Source organism: Pithys albifrons, chromosome 10 (genome assembly GCF_047495875.1).
Source record: "Pithys albifrons albifrons isolate INPA30051 chromosome 10, PitAlb_v1, whole genome shotgun sequence".
NCBI lineage: Eukaryota > Metazoa > Chordata > Aves > Passeriformes > Thamnophilidae > Pithys > Pithys albifrons.
In genome coordinates, this window is record NC_092467.1 from 2,178,634 (window position 1) to 2,200,175 (window position 21,542).

General features: G+C 49.9%; 1 protein-coding gene across 1 annotated transcript in view; it reads left to right on the forward strand.

Moving 5' to 3' along the window:
* The window catches only part of C10H1orf21 (chromosome 10 C1orf21 homolog), a 125,492-nt gene that overhangs the window by 57,210 nt on the left and 46,740 nt on the right, over nucleotides 1-21,542 (forward strand). Inside the window, exon 3 of the mRNA XM_071565604.1 lies at nucleotides 17,511-17,605. Coding sequence (XP_071421705.1) covers nucleotides 17,511-17,605 — 95 coding nt within the window. The remainder of the gene's footprint in view (nucleotides 1-17,510; nucleotides 17,606-21,542) is intronic.

Consider the following 21,542-nt stretch of genomic DNA (forward strand, 5'->3'; position numbering starts at 1 on the left):
TCTTCACTGAGATACCTGAGTTTCCAGGCTGGTGTCTGCTGGGTCCAACCCATCACCTTCAATGGGGATTTCCAGTCTAAAAAGAGAAGGTGGACCAAGGTGGAGAAATAATTGTTACCCCATTTGGGGAGCAGAAATTAATCCCAGGCAGGTCATAACTTCCCTGCTCCTTATTTTAATGTGAGTTTTCACCTTTTGCAATCTGCCCTTTGGTGTCAGAGCACCCAGAGGAGTTTGAGCAGAGGATGGGGGCCCCTGAGAGCCCCCTGAGTCTCTGCAGGCAGCTGGTATGTGAGCAGAGCCAAGGTGCTGTTATTCTGGGGAGTGACCTTTCCTATAAGCTCAGCTTGGTGGAGAGTCCAGTCTGAGCTGAGTACACATAAAGTGCCTGGGGTGTGCATTTCAGAGTTGCATCAGTGGGCTATAAATAGAGCCATGCATCCTCCTCTGGGGCTGGCCACAAAGGAGCCAGGATGTGTTTTCTGGCAGCCTTGGTGCTGAAGGAAATCCGTTTCTTTTATGCTACAGATGCACTTTTTTTTTTCCCTCCTAAAAACCCTCAGCATTCATTGCCTGCCTGTAGGTGCAAAAAAATCATGGTAAAAACACCATGTCTGTTCAATTATTGCAGCATTTTTGACATTTTCCAAGAGTTTTTATTACTGGGCCACAAAATTGTAAGAAAGAACGAACAAAAATGCAAAGGCAAAGACTGAAAGTTTTCCAGGAAAACCTGACTTTGGGGGATATTCCCCAGGTAAGCCTTGTGTAGCTGCACAGATTCATTTCAGCAACACAAAGCTGTAACTTTACATGGGAAAATCCTTGGGAAGTGCAAGGAAAAGTGTGCTGGGTTAAAGGTAAACTGGCAGGAGGAGCAAACCCAACACAAGAGATGTTATAAGTCAGAGTTACAATTCAATAACAATATTACAATAAATGCAGTGGCACAAAGAGAAATTGGGTTTAACCCACAAACCCAGCAGTACAACCCAGCCCCCTGGGGCACAAACACAGGGGGGTTTGGTGGCCCCTGTGCTGAGCCCCACGTGGTTCCCTCGAGTCCAAAGGAAAAGGAGGTGAAAAACCTGTTGGTGCAGGTGATGTCACAGTCTGGTGGAGAGTGGTGGGCTCCTCCTGTCCAGGGTCTGCTCCTCCTCTGGATCAGCCAAGTGGTCCCAGAAGTCCCCAAAGCCCAAGATTCTCTCCCCTCAGGTGCAGGTGGGAGCCCCCAGTGCCTCCCCCAGGGCAGGGAGTTCCACACTGGGGGATCTGACTCTGGGAGTCAGGGGGGATTTTGGAATGGTTGCTGGCCCATGAGCAGAGCTGAGCCCTCAGGTGGGTGTGGAGGTGCCAAGGGCTCCCTGGAGGGGAGTTCTCCCAGCTCCTCTGCCAGGCTTCTTTCCCAGCCAGCTCCCAGCCTGAGGGCTCAGCTGTGCCCTGGGCAGCTGCTGCCAATGGGCCATTGGGAACAGTTTGTGGGCAATGGCCCAGAGGGTTTAGAATGCCCAGCTTTGGTCACACCCACACAGGGATAAACTGGTCCCACCTGCTGAACTGGGACTAAAAGGTTCCTGAGCAACCTGAGCAGGAAGTATTGGTGTACCTTCCCAGGGGAGGCCAGGGCTGCCTTCCCATGTTGGAGGAAGCAAACCCAGGAGGCATTTTTCCATTAGGTATTTCTCCAAAACACTGTGCCATGATGAGTATTTTAAAGAAATTTTGCAATCAAAGGGTGCCTGTTGTCCCTGGTCTGAGGCTCAAGATTGCTGATCTCCTCTGCCTTGAACTTGAACTGGAAAAATATTGTAGAAAATGGGGAAAAATTGGAAATGTGAATATTTTTGCCTCACGGAGTCATAGAAAACAAAGCCTGGCTTCTGCAGAGAGGGTGTAATTGTGCTCTACCAAAGGCTTCTTCTTCTTACCTGTATGAGGAGGGGTTCTGGCAGAAAGGACCAGGTTTAGGGGGCTCTGAAATCCTCTCTTTCCTTTTTGCCCTTGCCAGGGGCTGTTGGGGTGACAGAGGTGCAGAGCACTTTGTGTGCAGTGGCCTGGGGAGGAGCAGGAACTCTTTTATAGCTCAGGGCTTGTGGTTGCAGGAATGATCTTGATTTATTCAGTGGGGAAGTGGGGGTGTAGTGTTTGGCTTTTTTTGGTGGAAGTCTCCTCATGTGTATTAATGGTTGTATTAATTAAAATTACATGCATTTTATCCCCTGTATTTTCTTGTCAAGTGGGCACGGCCCCAAGGCTGCTGGAGCTCCAGGAGGGTTTGGACAACAGGACAGGGTGGGATTGTTGGGGTGTCTGTGCAGGGCCAGGGGTTGGACTTGGATGGTCCTGGTGGGTCCTTCCAGCTCAGCATATTCTGTGATTCCATGATGTTTTACATTTTTGCCTGTAGGAACTGAGTGTATCTTGAGATCTTTTTAGGCTGAAGGTGTTTATCTAATTCAAGTGCTCTCTAAACACACATTTCTTATTTTCATTTTTGTTTTAGCTCCTATTAAAAGCTGCCTTTTCTCACACATTAATAGCTGGCTTTCTTTTAAAAATAGGGATGATTTGGGAAGGTTTGGGAAGGGAAGGTTTGGGAAGGGAAGGTTTGGGAAGGGAAGGTTTGGGAAGGGGAAGGGAAGGGGCAAGACAAGGCAAGGGAAGGAAAGGGGAAAGGGAAAGGAAAAGGAAGAAGGCATGGAAAATCACTGGCTTTTTAAATTTTCCCTTCCTTTTCCATCTGGAGATTCTGGCATCTCTAAATAAACGTGTTGATGTGCAGTTGGCATTGATGTGGTCAGGGGCAGCGAGCGGGGACGAGTTCTTGGAGTCCCATGGACAGGTTCTGTTGGTGGCGACAGTGAGGACAGGGGAGAAGGTCCTTCCCATTGCAGAGCACAGGCTGCATCCTGAGGAAAACTGGGAGATAATTTGTGGCTTGGCACATGTGGCAAACGGAGATGTTAACCAGGGCTGGGAGCCAGGTGGTCCTCGCTGCCCCGGATCCGGGAATTCCTTACGCCATTCCCATCATTTTCCCATCACTGCCTCAACAAAATGCCTCCATTGGCACTGTGGGGGTGGCACTTGTTGGCTTTGGGGCTGTAGGTGAAGCTTCTGCAGCACTGATGCTGCTGAGGAAATAGGAATTTCCAGAGATAACAAATCAAGTCTGAACATTGTAACCAGAGTGAAATATTAATCACCCTGATAGGTTCATTTTGGAGCTGTTCAGATGGTCTGTAAGGAAAATAATGGCATTAACTTTGGTGTCTTTTGCATCTGGAAATCAGTGCTGTATTTTATAAATCAGGTTGCCACTGAGTCCTCCCCTCCTGGTTTAAAGGAGGCATTTGTGCTCCCCATGGATGTGCAGGATGTTCCTGCTCCTGGGTAATTGCTCTGTCCTTTCATAATGGAATTAATAAACATGAAATAGCTGTTGATATACAAATACTCTTTGAGGCACATGAGCAGTGAACATTTGATAGACTAATATTAATAGGAGAAACCTACTGTGCCAGAAAGGATATAAAATTCCATTTCAAGTCTTATGTTGCGGGGCAACAATCTCATTTAATAGTTGACTGATTGAGAATGGCATTGCTTGTTAAATAAAGAGGAATTGGTTTTTTTATTGACAAGGAAACTGAAGACACCACATCCTGCATGTGCAGTAATAGGATGTGTGTCATTTTGAGGGTGTGGAGCTGTAATGACTGATTTTCCAGGGAACTCTTGGAGTGGCTCAGTTCAGGAGAGCTTTTTGGTGCCTGGAGAGATGGGGGGATCCATTGGTGGGACAGGACCTCCCCAGCTGTGCAAGGGATGCTGAGAGTAATGGTCAGGTAGGGGTTTTTTCTGGAGTCTGGATAGTCCTTGACAGGTTCTGTGCTAAAATGGTGACTGTTGTGCAGTGGAGGACAGAGCCAGGTGCTGTCTGAGGGATTGTCAGCAGAGACTTGGAGTTCCATTAATGACATTGAAAAGGCTGAAAAGAATTAAATATTTTGTACCAGGTGGATTTTTTTGAACTTTCCAAGGGACCATTTAAAAACAGAGCAGTGAAATGCAGCTGGAGGGGCCTTTCCAACCTGGCCATGCTGTGCCACATTCAGGGTGCAGGGAGGCCCTCGGAGGGCACCTTGGGGCAGCCTGGCTCCAGAAACCCACCTGGTGGCTTCGTGTGAACAGCAGTGTTCTCCAGGCACAGACCCTTTGCTTTCCTCCTGACTGTTCCTTTAATTAATCTCTCTGCTGCTTGTTTCCTCTCCTGCTTTCTTTGCTCAATGGGATCTTTTTAGTGAGTTAGATAATTGCATTTACTGAGTGTCCTTCCTGCCAAGCACTGTGGCTGTGACCTCCTCCACCTGAGAAATGGTTTCCTTTGAACAACCTGGCATCTGCCTCAGACTTATGTGTTAATTAAATGAAAAAAAAAAAAAAAAAGAATTAAAAAGGTAAAAAACTGGGTCTGTGTGGATGTACATGCATATATATACATGTGAATTATGTAGTTCCAGCAAGTACAAGGCTGGGTAGCTGAAAGATAGTTCTGAGTGCACACCCCCAGCAGTTTTCTGGCTTTGTGATTGCAGAGGAGTGCACAAAAGTCTCTAATTATATGATCACATGGCTGTTTTGGTTTTTTTATACCATCTTCTTTATGCTGTTTGCTCAGATCTTAGACACAAGGATGGTGCAAGCAAGGCAGAAATTGCCTGTTTAATGGTAACTGAATTTCAGGATGTCGAGGGTGTATTTTTAAGTCCTTTCCTGACTTAATGGAATGGCCTCTGAGGCTGTGGTGGTGCATCTTTCCATACTTCTCATTGCATGAAGAGAAGTGTGTGACCCTGAGGAGCATGGGGGAAGTCTGAGCTAGAGCAGGACTAATCTGAGGGGCTTTCCTGAGTGGCCAAGTCTCTCCCCTCCTTGCTCTGCAGACCTGTCTGCGTATGAAGCAGAAATCTTTATGGAAAAATATTTCCCAGAAAACAACACTGTTGCTTTCACACCAATATATATAAAATCATAGAATGGTTTGTGTTGGAAGGGACCTTAAAGCCCCTTCAGGCACTGCAAGGCCACAATTGGGTCACCCCAAAGCTTCTCTTCTCCAGGCTGAACAATCCCAGCTCTCCCAGCCTTTCCTCCCAGTGCTCCATCTTCTGCCCATCCTGGGGCCTCCTCTGGACTCTCCAGCAGCTCCAAGTCCCTCCTGTGCTACCCCAGGGCTGGAGGCAGCTCTGCAGGTGGGATCTCACCTGAGGGGCAGAGTCACTTCCCTCAGTGTGATCCTTTCTGTGTATTTCTTCGTTTGTGTTTTTGTGCCAAAGTGCTCCTCTGACCTGCCTAGCCCCGAGGTGGACCTGGCAGACACACAGCTCCTGGTCCCAGGTCAGTTCACACAGTCCTTTGGGTTTAATGGGATGGAAAATTGTATGGACAGCTCTAGTTTTCACAGTTCTTGCACCATATGACAGTCCAGAATGTAGAGTGAAAAAAGGAAACAAGTCATGACCTCCTTGATGCAGCTGCACATCTCCTGATGTCCCAGCTGGTGGTCAGTGGGGAGTCTCCAAATTTGAAAATTAAACCTAGAGAAACAAGGGAGCTAAATTATGGCTTCAGCATCATCTGCCACTGTGGGACTGGGGGGACAGACCTGAGGACACCCAAGCTACACCAGCTGAGACATCACAGGGGCTGGAAGGGGCTGTGCCTTTCCTGGGAGAGGACACAGATACCCAAAGCCTGGAGAGCTGCAGCTCTAGAAACTTCTGGCAGCACTAGTGAAGGATGGGGCACTATGGCAGGATGAGGGTTTGTGCTTCTGCAGCAGCCAAGGTGAAGATGATGTCCATGCCAGGGGTGGAGCTGTTCTGCTGTCTCACCTAGTGGCCTGGAGGGAGGTGCTGCTGAAAGCTGGCAGGATTTGGGCCTGAAAAGGGGCAGCTGATGAAGGGGAGACCTTGTCACTCTCTACAACTACCTGAAGGGATGTTGTATCCAGGTGGGGGTTGGTCTCTTCTCTCAGGCAACCAGCAGTAGGACAAGAGGGCATGGGCTTAAACTCTGCCAGGGGAGGTTTAGGCTGAATATCAGAAAGAAATTCTTTCCAGAGAGAGTGGTCAGGCATTGGAATGGGCTGCCCAGGGAGAGGGTGGATTCACCATCCCTGGAGGTTTTTAAACTGAGATTGGCCGTGGCACTGAGTGCCATGATCTGTTGATCACAGTGGGGTTGGATCAAGAGTTGGATTTCATGATCTCAGAGGTGTTTTCCAACCCAGCTGGTTCTGTGATTGTGTGAAGGAGAAGGGAATTTGCTGGAATTTTTCAGGAAGGCATCACCCTTGAGAGAGTTGATGCTTGATGAATCTCTGGATGTGCCACGGGGCTGCTTGGCAGCTTAGGAGAGAGTTATCCCTGTCTTGCTGAGCTCTGTGTCAAGTGCCTCTCCAATTCTGCAGAAGTCCTCCAGGCAGGGTCTGACTTTTGTTGTTACACTAAGAATGTCTCAATCTCCTTTTTTCCTCCAAAAACCCCACCCTGGCAGTCACACCAGAAAAAAGACTTGAGGTTGGTCTGTCCAGATGTGCTGCCATCTGTGCAGTCTGTGGATTTCTGAGGAGTTTTTCTGGCAGGTGGCTTATGTTTTGGTGGCAGAACTGGTGTGTTGTTGGTGCACCTCTTCTCTCTTTGGTATCTGCTGGTGGCCACTGCTCAGCTCCCTGCAGGGACTGCATTGATAGACTGGATTAAGGTGAGATGACTTGGGAAATGTGAAGGAGCATTTGCAGATAATCCTTTGAGGAAAAATGGGTGGGCAGATTTCCTAAGCTGTGTTTGTGATTCTGTCCATGGTGGTGCAAACAACGTGCTCACTGGGATGTGGAGTTGCCTGTGAATTGGCAGCTCTGGGGGTTGGGGACAGAGGGGACACCACCAGGGGTGATGTCCACTGAGGTTTCACTCCCAGCCCATATCCAGGTGGATTGGAAACCCACCCCCATGGCTGTGCATCTCTGCAGTTGGGTCAGAGTGGGAACATCCCTGTGGAATTAAAGGTGCTGCTTCCATAGAATCATGGAAGCAGCTGGGTTGGAAATGACCTCTGAGAGCATCAAGTCCAACCCTTGATCCAACCCCACTTTGATTGATCCAACCCCACTTTGATTACCAGCCCATGGCACTCAGTGCCACATCCAGTCTCATCTTAAAAACCTCCAGGGATGGGGAATCCACCCCCTCTCTGGGCAGCCCATTCCAATCCCTGAGCACTCTCTCTGCAAAGAATTTCTTTCTGCTCTCCAACTTCAATTTCCCCTGGCAGAGCTTGAGCCCATCGTGCCCCCTTGTCCTATTGCTGAGTGCCTGGGAGAAGAGACCAACCCCCACCTGGCCACAACTTCCCTTCAGGCAGTTCCAGACAGTGCTGAGGTCACCTCTGAGCCTCCTCTTCTCCAGGCTGAACACCCCCAGCTCCCTCAGCCTCTCCCCACAGCACTTGTGCTCCAGTCCCTTCTCCAGCCTCGTTGCTCTTCTCAGTTGAGTGTGAAGAGGCCTCTGAGATCATCAAATTCAACCCTTGATCCAACTCCACTGGGATCACTCTGGCACTCTGTGCCCTGGGCTGGCGATCACAGTGGGGTTGGATCAAGACATGGTGGATTCTCTGTCCCTGGAGGTGTTTAAGAGGAGACTCAGTGCCACATCCAGTCCCTTCTCCAGCCTCGTTGCTCTTCTCTGGCCCCGCTCCAGCCCCTCAATCTCTTGCCTCAACTGAGGGGCCCAGAACTGAACACAACACTCAAGGTGTGGCCTCCCCAAGGCAGAGTCCAGGGGAAGGGTCACTGCCCTGGGCCTGCTGGCCACGCTACTTTGGATCCAGGCCAGGATCCTCTTGGCCACCTGGGCACACTGGTGGCTCCTGTTGAGCTTCCTGTCAATCCAAGCCCCAGGTCCCTTTCCTTGGAGTGCTTGAAGCTGGAGCTAAGAAGAGCACTTAGATAATCCTCCATTTCTTAGTGTTCATTTGGAAAAATATTAATTTACAGGATTTGCAGCTACTTCCTCAAAGTGTTGCCTTTTTTTGGGCTTTTGCTGTAATTTCTGCTGGTGTCTGGGCAGTTGGTGCACACACACAGTGGCAGGTCTGGAACAAACCAAGTGGTTCATCTCACCCCTCAAGTGCCCCAACCAGGGGGACTTTACCCTGTGGCACTCCAGGCTGAGGACTCAGGGGATGGAAAGTGCAGCCACCCAAGCAGTCTAATTCTGCTCCTTGACTGTGCCTGTGGTCAGTGAGTTGGTTTTTGCCCTGCTGTCTGGGCTCGTTTCTTTGTGCCATTCAGCCCTCTGCTCTTGTGTCCTCCCAGAGCCTCCTTCACAGTGGCACTGACAGGAGCTCCAGCAGAGCTGCTCCAGCCCTGGGACAGCACAGGAGGGACGTGGAGCTGCTGGAGATCCCAGAGGAGGCCCCAGGATGGGCAGAGGATGGAGCAGCTCTGCTGGGACAGCTGGAATTGTTCAGCCTGGAGAAGGGAAGCTTTGGGGTGACCCAACTGTGGCCTTGCAGTGCCTGAAGGGGCTACAGGAAGTGTGGAGAGAAACTATTGACAAGGGATGGAGGGACAGGACAAGGGGAATGGCTTCCCACTGCCAGAGGACAGGTTAGATGGGATATTGGGAAGAAATCCTTCCCTGGGAGGGTGGGCAGGCCCTGGCACAGGTTGGGCAGAGAAGCTGTGGCTGCCCCATCCCTGGGAGTGTCCCAGGCCAGGTAGGACAGGGTTTGGAGCAACCTGGGCTGGTGGGAGGTGTCCCTACCCATGGCAGGAGGTGGAATGGGATGGGCTTTGAGGTCCCTTCTAATCCAAACCATTCCATGACTTTATGATGTTTGGCATGTTTGGTGCTCAGCATCTCAGTGCCTCACCTGCTGTTCCATGTTTCAGTTAAACTGCATCAAAATCTCTTCTGGTTTTCAACAAATATTTTTTGAAAAAGCAGTTCAGTGCTTTATCTAAGCACAACTTTCAGCTTCCAGGGCTTTGAGAGGGGAGAGCACATGTGGCTTTGATCCATGGCACTCCCAGCAGGAGCACTGGCCTTGCCTGGCAGCAGTGAGTGTGGCACAGAGGAGTCTGTTAGGCAGAAAGTTGGTGTTTTACAGAGCAGAAATGTGTTTTATTAGGGATAAGGGCTTGGCATGTGCTATGATGGAAGGGCAGGGGAGGTTCACAGGAAATTGGGAGGCACAGGAAAATGAAGGGGTGTTTCACAACTTTGTTCCTGGCGTTGGGACTGAAGCACTTTTGCCTCCTGCCTGAGACTTGACTCCTCACTAAAAACAGAGAACCCCTCATCCCTCTTGGTGCCAGCAGAGCCAGATCTCCTCATCCTCAGGTGTCTGCAAAGGGAATGCAGTGGCAATCACCATTTTGTTTGGTGTTGTTTAAAGGCTTGATGTTCAACTAAAGGTCTCTCCAGAAGTGACAGTGTTCAGATGTTTCTGATCCCATCTTTTCTCATGGGTTTTTGTGTCAAACTGAGCCAGAATTCTGTCATGAGGACCTTTCTGTGGTAGTGGCACTCACAGCCATGGCTGGAAGTGCTGAAGAAATCCTTCTCATAGGAACAACCACAGTTTTCCCCCACCCAGTAAGTGTTTCAATATTCCAAGTTGATCTGCTCATTTATCACTGAAGTCATCATTAATGAGTGCTGGTTTTCTCTGTCACATTGCCATGGCAACAGGGTGACACGTTTGGGTGGAATTGACTCTTTACAGATGGGGATCTTCATTCATAAGATTTGCCTGCTGAGAATTTTTGCAGCATATTCCACTCCAAACCTCTTCCTGCCTTGCCTTTGCCCAGAGTTTGGAGCTGTTCCTGCTCTCTGGTTTGTATCCTGTGGGTTGTGGTGGGTGTTTTGCTCTCAGTGTTTCTGTCTTTTATGTGGGTTCATTTATGTTGTTTTTCTTCTGGTTTAACTGAGTTACTTTTCTTCAGCTCAGGATTTGCTGTGCCAGTGCTGCAAACCCACTCCCCCTTCCCAGGAGTTACTGGAAAGCTTCTCTTTTTATGTGATGTACCACACAGTGGAAGGCAGAACTTCATTTTTTAATGTTTCTTCCAAAAGAAGTATAAAGATGTATTTCTCTTTATACATAACACCACACTCTGAGTTACAGTGTCATAATTTTTCTTTATATGTGACATACCACACTCTGAGTTAGTGTCATAATTTTTTTATCATATTCACTACCTGATTTTTAGTTCTGTCCAAGAAGGAAGCATTCCACTTTTTAAAAATTATTTAATTTAGGAAAAAGATAGAGCAAGGTAAATAAGCAGAGATCTTTGTATAATTTCCTTTATTCCAATCTTACATTTTTAAAGGTCCTGTCCACTGCCACACTTAGGTAGGTCATTCTGGCTCTCAGTCAACATCTCAGGAGTCCTCTGGCTTCCTTTCTGATCATTTATAGCAGAATGCCTCAAAATGTTGTGTTTATTGCAGTAGAAATCAGGAGGTAAATTCATCCTTTACTTTTGGAACCTCAGGCCACTCTTACCTTGTTGAGCAAAGCCCAGTTGGCAGATTTTTTGCAGATTTTTTTCCCTGAAGGAAAGGCACTAAAGGCCCATTCATCCAACCTGTCTGTAGTGCAACTTTCATGTTCACCTGAAGTCATCAGTGACCACACACCCCATGACTTACTTCAAGGTCTGCCTGTTGCTGGAACATCCTTCTTTTGCCCTTCCAGTTCTTTCATCTTGACAGTAACTTTAGAACAGGAACCATCTCATAAATCCCTCAGGATCTGTAGTTTCTGAACACCTTCTCTTATGTCTGTCATATCTCTGGAAGGTAAATATTGTCTTCACTTAGTCAAAAATTCTGTGTACAGTTGTGTCCTCCCAATAATAACATCATACAGCAAGACCCATCTTCTGCAAATAATGATTTGAATTGAATTGTTGTATTGAGTATGTTTGTGATAATGAATGTTGCCTTAGCTGTGAATAGGGTGGTACTGGCCCTGCCACCTTGTCCTTGTCTCAGCCTTTGGTGCCACCTCAGTGCAGTCCTGGCTGGGAGGTGCCAACCATTGCCTGTCCTGCTGCTCTCAGGAGCTGCTCTCACTTCTCAGCTCAGGGCTCTGCTGGGACACATCAGAAATGAAGGGATGTTGCAGCCTGGCTCGATCCAGGGGAGAAGAGGGAGTTGAACATCATGGCCAGGGCTTGGAGCAGCCTGGGCTGTGGAAGGTGTCCTGCCCCTGGCAGGGGCAGAGCGAGATGAGCTTTGAGCTCCTTCCAACCCAAACCCTTCTGGGACTCTGTGAGTGCATGGCTGAAACCTGTGCCAGGGAGGGTCACCTGGGAGCCAAATGCAGCGTTTCTGCTCAGGCAGCAGAATGTTGCAGGGCTGGAGATCAGAGTCTTTGCTGTGATTCAGGGAGTTCCTGGGATTGAAGCAGCCCAGTGCAGTGGCTGTTGGCATTGATGAAGGTGGGCTTTTCCTCCAGGCACTGGCTGCTTCAGAAGGTGGGTATTTATTGCCAGGTCCACCTCATTGGCCCTGGGGAGTTGCAGGGCTTGTACTCAGCTGGAGACCACTCCTTTCCCTTTCTCTGGCTGTATAAGTACTTATTAATCTGTTCCTTCCCTCTCTGAAAGTGAGGTCGTATCTATCTCTGCCTCCTTCCAGCAATACTGACAAATGTTACCAGCATGTTGGATTTGTGCTCTCTGTTTTGAGAGAAATTCTCTACCTGAGATGGAACTACAGGAGCCTGGGACTGAGAATGTTCCTTCAGACTTGCCATCTCTGCTGCCCTCACTTTATCTCTGTGTGCCTCATCCCAGGAGAGAGCCCTGCCCTGTAAGGCAGATCCTCAGCTGTAGATTGTGTCCAAATCCTATAGGGTTTTGAGATACAAGTAGAGATTTCTTCTGCTCAAACACATGCCCTGTATTAGAGCCATGACTTTTATATCAGTTCTGTAAGACACTTTCTGTTCCAAGAACAATTCTGCTGACACCTACGGAAGCAGAGTCTTCTGCTTGGGCCTCCTGATTTGGTTTAATCTCTATCCATAAAATCACAGACTGGTTTGGGTTGGAAAAGACCTCAAAGCTCATCCAGTGCCACCCCTGCCATGGGCAGAGGCACCTCCCACCAGCCCAGGTTGCTCCAAGTGCCATCCATCCTGGCCTTGGACACTCCCAGAGATGGGAATGAGTTTGGGTGTCTGTGCCATTCACGTAACAAAGAAGAAAAGGGCTTGGCACATTTTTGTTTTTTCCCTGAAGAGCCTTTTGGGAATCCTTAAAACACAGGAATGTGAGTGGTGACTTTGAAGCTGTGGTTTCCTGGACTCTTCTGTGCCTCAGTCACAGAGTCATAGAATATCCTGAGCTGGAAGGGACCTTAAAACTCATCTCATCCCACCACCTGCCATGGGCTGGGACACCTTCCACCAGCCCAGGTTGCTCCAAGCCCTGTCCATCCTGGCCTTGGACACTCCCAGGGATGGGGCAGCCACAGCTTCTCTGGGCACCTGTGCCAGGGCCTGCCCACCCTCCCAGGGAAGGATTCCTTCCCACTATCCCATCTAGCCCTGCCCTCTGGCAGTGGGAAGACATTCTCTTAAGGAGAAGGTGGATTTCTCCAAAGTAAGACTTGCTGTTTGGTGTGGTGTGTTTGATTTGCCCCAAAAATGTAGTGAAAAGTGACTGGTTTGTTTTTGGAAAGTTCTTTGCTGCTTCATGTCTTGGGCATGAATTCTCCAGGTGTGTGCACTCCTGCAGCTGGGATGGAGGGAAGAGTGATGCCAACCACGGTGCAGATAATGGCACAGTTACTACATTCATCAGGAATAAAGTTTCCTAACCCCATTGTAACTAAAAAATCTGTGCCAGTTTTTTTTGTCACCATTTCAGGGTTTCTTGGTTCATTTGTCAAACCATGCAGCAGTTGAGGGATCTGTGCCCATGTTCAGCATGAATTTAAAATGGCATTTTTGGGGGATTTTGTTGAGGATGATCTCTAAAAACCCTCCAACTGCATCAAAATTTCCCATATTAATCTGATTGTCCTGTTACCAGTCCTGGGCTCCTCAGTGCCCGGGTTGAGTTGCTGCAGGTGAGGCTGTTTCCCAAGGCAGCATTCCTCATGGAACCCCCAGGGCTGCTGCTGCTGCTGTTGGAGCACAGTTCATCTCTTGGGATCACCAGGACACACATTCCACAGGTTGTTTTGCCACTGAACATCAGGACCTGCAGCCCTTTCCCATTTTCCACCAGGTTGGGTGGAAGGTGCCTCTTCTGCACTGACATGGATGAGCTGAGGGCTCTGCAAACCCTTCTGTGCTGTGTCCTCCTGCCCCTCTCTGTCCTCTCCTGCCCCTCTCTGTCCTCTCCTGCCCCTCTCTGTCCTCTCCTGCTCCTTTCTGTTCCCTCCTGCCCCTCTCTGTCCCCTCCTGCCCCTCTCTGTTCCCTCCTGCCCCTCTCTGTTCCCTCCTGCCCCTCTCTGTTCCCTCCTGCCCCTCTCTGTTCCCTTCTGCCCCTCTCTGTTCCCTCCTGCCCCTCTCTGTTCTCTCCTCCCCCTCTCTGTTCCCTCCTGCCCCTCTCTGTTCCCTCCTGCCCCTCTCTGTTCCCTCCTGCCCCTCTCTGTGCCCTCCTGCCCCTCTCTGTGCCCTCCTGCCCCTCTCTGTGCCCTCCTGCCCCGCTCTGTTCTCTCCTCCCCCTCTCTGTTCCCTCCTGCCCCTCTCTGTTCCCTCCTGCCCCTCTCTGTCCTCTCCTGCCCCTCTCTGTCCTCTCCTGCCCCTCTCTGTTCCCTCCTGCCCCTCTCTGTTCCCTCCTGCCCCTCTCTGTTCCCTCCTGCCCCTCTCTGTTCCCTCCTGCCCCTCTCTGTCCTCTCCTGCCCCTCTCTGTCCTCTCCTGCCCCTCTCTGTTCCCTCCTGCCCCTCTCTGTTCCCTCCTGCCCCTCTCTGTTCCCTCCTGCCCCTCTCTGTTCCCTCCTGCCCCTCTCTGTCCTCCTGCCCCTCTCTGTCCTCTCCTGCCCCTCTCTGTCCTCTCCTGCCCCTCTCTGTTCCCTCCTGCCCCTCTCTGTCCTCCTGCCCCTCTCTGTCCTCTCCTGCCCCTCTCTGTTCCCTCCTGCCCCTCTCTGTTCCCTCCTGCCCCTCTCTGTTCCCTCCTGCTCCAGTGTTTTCTCCTCCCAGCCTGGGAGTTCTCCGCTCTCCCTGCAGTGGTTTTGTTGCTCAGTCCCAGCAGGAACCTGGAGCTGGGGGGAAAGTGGAACTTGGATAATTGCAGTCAATCAAGGGCTTCCCAAACTCCCAGACTTTACTGGGCTCAGCCCTTTTGGGTTTGAGGATTGTCACCTCCAGACTGGCTGAATTACGCTGCAAAAAGGAGAAAACCTCAGGGTGGTGTTCAGATTTACTGATCTAATAATAATGTTGGTTTAAATTCCTCCATCTGTTTTGAGACTTTGCATCTGAGATGCTGCTCTTTGATAAAACCACAGTTTGATTTAAACTCCATAATGAAAAAAGTTGTGTAGAAAAGGACTAGACCAAGTGCAAAACCGTGATGTATCTATTAAAATAAAATTGATTTTCAAACAGTCTTATTTTAAAAATAACTTACAGATAGATTTTGTGGTTTGCAGCTTCCAAAAAACAACTTTCCTTCTAAATAATGTTGATTGGTTTGGTTTTTTTTAGCAATGCAATAACCCAGAAACATCCATTTGTGTTCTGCTTTTCCCTCAGCAAGTGAGAGAAATTGCATGAAAGCATAAAAAAGAGGGAAGTTCGTGCAGTTCCTTCTCACTTGCTGAGATTTTGCCTTTTGTTTCCTTTGTACTGTGCTCATGTCACTTGGTGTTAATATTTGCCACTTTTGTGGGCTGAAGTTTCTCTTCTGTGTCCTGTATCCTGGTGTGGATGGAAAACTCTGGGTGTTCTTTCCAAGAGATTCCTGTGCCACCAAGAGACCCAAAGCAGGAAGGGACTGAGCAAAGGAAGTGTTGGGACCACTGGTTGGGGGAAGAAACATTGTCCTCAAATCCCTCCCACAGGAAAAAATCTCTTTATTGAAGCTCCCTGTGGGGTAGCACATGCATATTCCATGATATTCCCATACATTATTTGAAGGGTTGAAATGCCTGTCTGATAAATACTAGGGGCAAAGCAAGAATCTGACTGGTTTTCTAACTGGTTTTCAGGCTGGATTTCTGTCTGGGTAACATTCATGTTTGGGGAAAAATGGTTGTTGGGGTGTAAATGGGCAGAGGGAGATGGTTCTCACTCCAGAAATCATTCTGTGACTGTGCTTTGTGTCCTAAGGAAAAGCAAAATCTAAAAAAAAAAAAAAGCAATGGGATTTGGTGTGAGATGCTTTGAACTTGAATTTCCAAGAGCCTCCATGGGCTTTGCTTTTCCAAGGAGTGTTTTTTCAAAGCAAGGAACATTCATGAGCAGAGTCCTCTGTGTGGGAACTCACTGAGAGTCAGAATCCAGGCACCATCCCTTGGGAGGGACACCCCAACCAACCATGCCTTGGGAGGGAGGACTCCCCAACCAACCATCCCTTGGGAGGGAGGACTCCCCAACCAACCATCCCTTGGGAGGGAGGACACCCCAACCAGCCATCCCTTGGGAGGGAGGACACCCCAACCAACCATCCCTTGGGAGGGAGGACACCCCAACCAACCACCCCTGGGGAGGGAGGACACCCCAACCAACTGTCCCTTGGGAGGGAGGACACCCCAACCAACCATCCCTTGGGAGGGAGGACACCCCAACCAACCGTCCCTTGGGAGGAAGGACTCCCCAACCAACCATCCCTTGGGAGGGAGGACACCCCAACCAACCATCCCTTGGGAGGGAGAACACATTGAACATCCCTTGGGAGGGAGGACACACCAAACAAACACCCCTTGGGAGGACACCCCAACCAACTGTCCCTTGGGAGGGAGGACTCCCCAACCAACCGTCCCTTGGGAGGGAGGACACCCCAACCAACTGTCCCTTGGGAGGGAGGACACCCCAACCAACCGTCCCTTGGGAGGGAGGACACCCCAACCAACCACCCCTGGGGAGGGAGGACACCCCAACCAACCATCCCTTGGGAGGGACACCCCAACCAACCATCCCTTGGGAGGGAGGACACCCCAACCAACCATCCCTTGCGAGGGAGGACACCCCAACCAACCACCCCTGGGGAGGGAGGACTCCCCAACCAACCACCCCTTGGGAGGGAGGACACCCCAACCAACCACCCCTGGGGAGGGAGGACACCCCAACCAACCATCCCTTGGGAGGGAGGACACACCAAACAAACACCCCTTGGGAGGACACCCCAACCAACTGTCCCTTGGGAGGGAGGACACCCCAACCAACCATCCCTTGGGAGGGAGGACACCCCAACCAACTGTCCCTTGGGAGGGAGGACTCCCCAACCAACCATCCCTTGGGAGGGAGGACTCCCCAACCAACCATGCCTTGGGAGGGAGGACTCCCCAACCAACCATCCCTTGGGAGGGAGGACACCCCAACCAACCATCCCTTGGGAGGGAGGACACCCCAACCAACCATGCCTTGGGAGGGAGGACTCCCCAACCAACCATCCCTTGGGAGGGAGGACTCCCCAACCAACCATGCCTTAGGAGGGAGGACACCCCAACCAACCACCCCTGGGGAGGGAGGACACCCCAACCAACCATCCCTTGGGAGGGAGGACTCCCCAACCAACCATCCCTTGGGAGGGAGGACACACCAAACAAACACCCCTTGGGAGGGAGGACACCCCAACCAACCATGCCTTGGGAGGGAGGACACCCCAACCAACTGTCCCTTGGGAGGGAGGACACCCCAACCAACTGTCCCTTGGGAGGGAGGACACCCCAACCAACCATCCCTTGGGAGGGAGGACACCCCAACCAACCATCCCTTGGGAGGGAGGACACCCCAACCAACCATGCCTTGGGAGGGAGGACTCCCCAACCAACCATCCCTTGGGAGGGAGGACACCCCAACCAACCATCCCTTGGGAGGGAGAACACATTGAACATCCCTTGGGAGGGAGGACACACCAAACAAACACCCCTTGGGAGGGAAGACACCCCAACCAACCATCCCTTGGGAGGGAGGACACACCAACCAACCATGCCTTGGGAGGAGTACACCCCACACATCCCTGTTTGGTGGTGCCATGGATACACCAAACCAGAGAGCTGCTGAACAGCTTTTGCCAGTCAGAACTGGGGATTCTCACTGAGGCTTCAGTTGGGAGAAGCTCCTTTGGGATCAGTCACGTTTAAACCTTTGAAACTATACCTGTAACTAGTTGCTTTGCTTAACTAGGGGCTTTCCTAGTCAGCTGGTTTGGGCTTAGGTTGGTTTTTATCCCACCTGCTGAACTACACTGGTTCAAAAACGTTTTTCTTTTTTTTTTTCTTTTTTTTTTTCTCCTTGGTGCTCAGATGAGTATAGGATCAAACCAGTGGAAGAGGTCAAATACATGAAAAATGGGGGAGAAGATGATCAGAAAATAGCAGCCAGGAACCAAGAAAACTTGGTAAGGATTGAACTTATCACTTCTCTAATGACCTAATGTGGCTCTGTTTTGTGCTGAACTCTGCAACATGCAGCAGGAGGACCCTCAGCTCCACAGTGTCCCTGCAAAGCTCTCACAGAAGGTGCAAAATATGCCTTTTTCCCTGCTTGTCTTTCTGAATCAGGCTCTGCTTCCCTTGGAGTGATTCCCCCTCCCTTTGAAGGTCTGAATTTCTGCTGTGTTTGGAAATGTGTGTGTCTGTGTTGTGGTGGGAAACCAGCAGTGACCTGTTTATGGAGATGTTACCTACTTATGGAGATGCTGAACCATTACAACTGGTTTTCCCACAGTTTAAAATCCACGGGGAAGGCAGTTTGGACTGGACAAACCAATATATTCCTAATGCAGCAGGCACAAAAGTCATTGTGTGTGTTGCTTTTGCCCTGATTTGAGCACTTTGGCTCATAGTTATGGGAGGGCAATCAGAGGTGAAGTCTTAGGACTCCTTGAAATCATCAAGATGCTGTTGAAACAGCTTCAAAATTGAGTCACTCCTGGCGTTTCTGAGAAGTCATTTCTGCTCTTCCAAACCTGAAGAATTGTAGGGTTTGTCATTGGCTGGTTGGGGCTTTGCACAGTGGAAATTTTCCAAGACATCCCAGAGTTCTCACAGTTGGGTGCAGGATTTCACATCTGGTTCCACTCATTCATGGTGGATTGTCTTCACATGGAACTGGTGGGTTTTTTCCCTCCTCCATCAGTAGGACCAGGGGGGAAACATCATCCTCAGCCTTCAGTGGAACCACAACCATTATCCCCAGCTGAGGAGTTGCCTTTTGCCTTCCAAAAAAGCCACTGTTTGGGATTTTTTTTTTTCCTGGAGCTGTGAGTGATCTCCATACAATTCACACTTGTCTGACACAACTGCACACCCCTTCCTGCAGGAAATAGAGGTGATTTTGCTGCCCTAACCTCACTGCCTGGCAGTGCTTGAGCAGCAATAACACAATTCCTTCCTCAGCCTCCAGTGAGGGGTTTGCCACCTGCAGTTTTGCTGCTGCTCCAGTGGGCACTGCAACTCCAGCCTGTGGCAGCATTTAGGCTGGGCCTTTGTTACTTTCATTGCTGAGAACGTCACCTCTTGCAGCTTTACTGCCATCAGCATAAGCACATTTGTTTGGAACTGGAACAACTGGGACTGCAGGAATTTTTTGCCCATTTTAGAAACTTTGGGACGTTGTTGGTAAATGGGGAAAAAAAAAGGAAGAATGAACACAATCCTCTGTTTTGTGGGAGGGGGAAATAAAAAGGGAAAAATCTAGCAGGTTTTTAGGTGGGACATCAGGACAAGGCTCTTCCCCCAGAGGGTGGTGGGCACTGACCAGGCTCCCCAGGGCAGTGGGCACGGCCCCAAGGCTGCCAGAGCTCCAGGAGTGTTTGGATGATCCTCTGGGGCACAGGGTGGGATCGTTGGTGTGTCTGTGCAGGGCCAGGGGTTGGACTGGATGGTCCCTCCCAGCTCAGGATACTCTGTGATTCCAGATTTTAAACTTAACATTCAGTTAAATGAGAGTATTTGCAGAAGGTGAAATGCCTCTTGCAGCACAGCAAGGAGGAGTTCAGGAAGGCTCAGACCTGCTGAGGTGACACAGTGGCTGAAGTTGTGTTCAGAATGAGGTATTTTGTCCTTTGCTTGGTGCCTGATCTCTGTAGCCTGATGAAATGCAGGAAGAGCCATTTCTGCAGCCCAGTGCTTCCTATTTTATTATTGCTGGGTGATGGTTGATGGGAGCAGTGGGGCTGGGTTTGCAGGGCTGCTGTAGCTCCTCTCTGTCATGTTTATCAGAAGAAAAAGGCAATAACACAACAAAGTCCTCAGTCAGGATGGATATATTTTAAAACAGAAACTGTCTTGCACACCAGACAGGCTTTCTTTTTCTTTTCCTCATCCCTGTTAGGAGATTACCTTGTCTGTAATATATGCAGCTTTTAATCCTGGGAATTGCCAAGTCCTTGTCACTGCTGGATTTGTGGAAGGGCTTTCACTGTTGGAGTTGTCCTTAGTGAACATTTTCCAGCTCAGTGCTGAGGGGATGGGGTGAGCTGCCCATCACTGGGGCTCTCATTTTCTTCCCATGTGAGGAGTTGGCAAGTGCTTACATAACCCCAGCTCCTCCTCAGCCATTTCCAGGCAACAGAAATGTTAGGAACAAGGAAAAGCTGTGGGAGAACCAGCAGCCCTTTTGGCTCTTTTCTTGTTCCTTAATCCCACGTTTCTTTATTATCCCAGGGCTGCAAATTCACATCCTTTTCAGAAACACAGCCCAGAGGAGATGTGTGACCTCAGTGTCCTTCTGGTCTGGGCCTGGGACTGCTCTGCTTTGGCTCAGCTTATCCTTGTGCTGCTGCTTGCATTGTGTTCTTCAGCTCTGCTGAAGTTTTCAATCCCATTATCATCTCTGTTGCTTTTTTAAGGTATTCTGATGTCTCACTTTACTCAGCTCAAGTGAAAATATATATAACTTTGGGGCTCTTTGATGTGGTGCCATCTCTGGTGCTGCAGTATTTCTGAGTTGGGGAGGGGATAAAAAAAGGTCACCTAAGTAGAGATCTGGAGGAGAGAAGGAGATGGCAGGGAATTGTCACCCCATCCTGGGCTCTGTGCTGAGTGCCAGGCTTTTCCTGTGCCCAGGGAGGGATCTGGAGGAGAGAAGGAGATGGCAGGGAATTGTCCCCCTGTCCTGGGCTCTGTGCTGAGTGCCAGGCTTTTCCTGTGCCCAGGAAGGGATCTGGAGGAGAGAAGGAGATGCAGGGAATTGTCCCCCTGTCCTGGGCTCTGTGCTCAGTGCCAGGCTTTTCCTGTGCCCAGGGAGGGATCTGGAGGAGAGAAGGAGATGCAGGGAATTGTCCCCCTGTCCTGGGCTCTGTGCTCAGTGCCAGGCTTTTCCTGTGCCCAGGAAGGGATCTGGAGGAGAGAAGGAGATGCAGGGAATTGTCCCCCTGTCCTGGGCTCTGTGCTCAGTGCCAGGCTTTTCCTGTGCCCAGGAAGGGATCTGGAGGAGAGAAGGAGATGCAGGGAATTGTCCCCCTGTCCTGGGCTCTGTGCTCAGTGCCAGGCTTTTCCTGTGCCCAGGGAGAGAGACAGGAAGGACTGGAACAGGAGTGGGAGGCTGTGGGAGAGATGAGGCTCTGCCAGTGAATCAGCACCTTCTCAGCTGCAACCTGAGCCTTCAGCAGAGCTCAAACTCCAGCAAACCTCATGGCAAAGCACAGCTGCTCCTCAGAGGCACTGGCAGTGGGCATGGATGTGCCAGGGCTGTGCCAGGGCCGTGCTGGGGGAGGCACAACGTGCTCCATGGGAAGGCATTTCCTGGCAGGATCCAAGGCCTCCTGGAATTAAAACAGGCTCCTGACAGCAGAGGGGAGAAATATTGAAAATAAGAAAGGATAAAAAGTTTCAGACTGTCCAAGTCACTTGTTTTCCTGCCTGCCCTTGTCTCCTTGGCCCCCATTCACTTCCTTAGGTTGTGTCTCCAGTTCTCCACTTGCTGCTGGGATCAGACATGTCCCAGTTTCACTCTCGGTACCTCTGACACCTTCCTGAGCATCTCCACCCTCCAGTGCCACATCCCTGTGGGCTGTGGGTGGGAACAGGATGGATCAGGATTGGGTGCTGGAGAGCTCTGCACCCTGTGCTCTGAGAGCTGCTCAGCCACCCAGGGACATGTGGAGTCAGAGCTCTGAAGAACTGACACATAGATGAAAGAAATCATTTATACTATATAAATTTTTACATCACAAGTGTTGTGAGATGTATGTATGTTTGTTTATTTATTACATGTATATTTAATTATATAGAATTATATATTATATAATGTTATATATTATTATTATTATATGATATCTATATTTTTATGTTATATATTTATATAATATATAGAAGCTGTGCTTGTTTTCT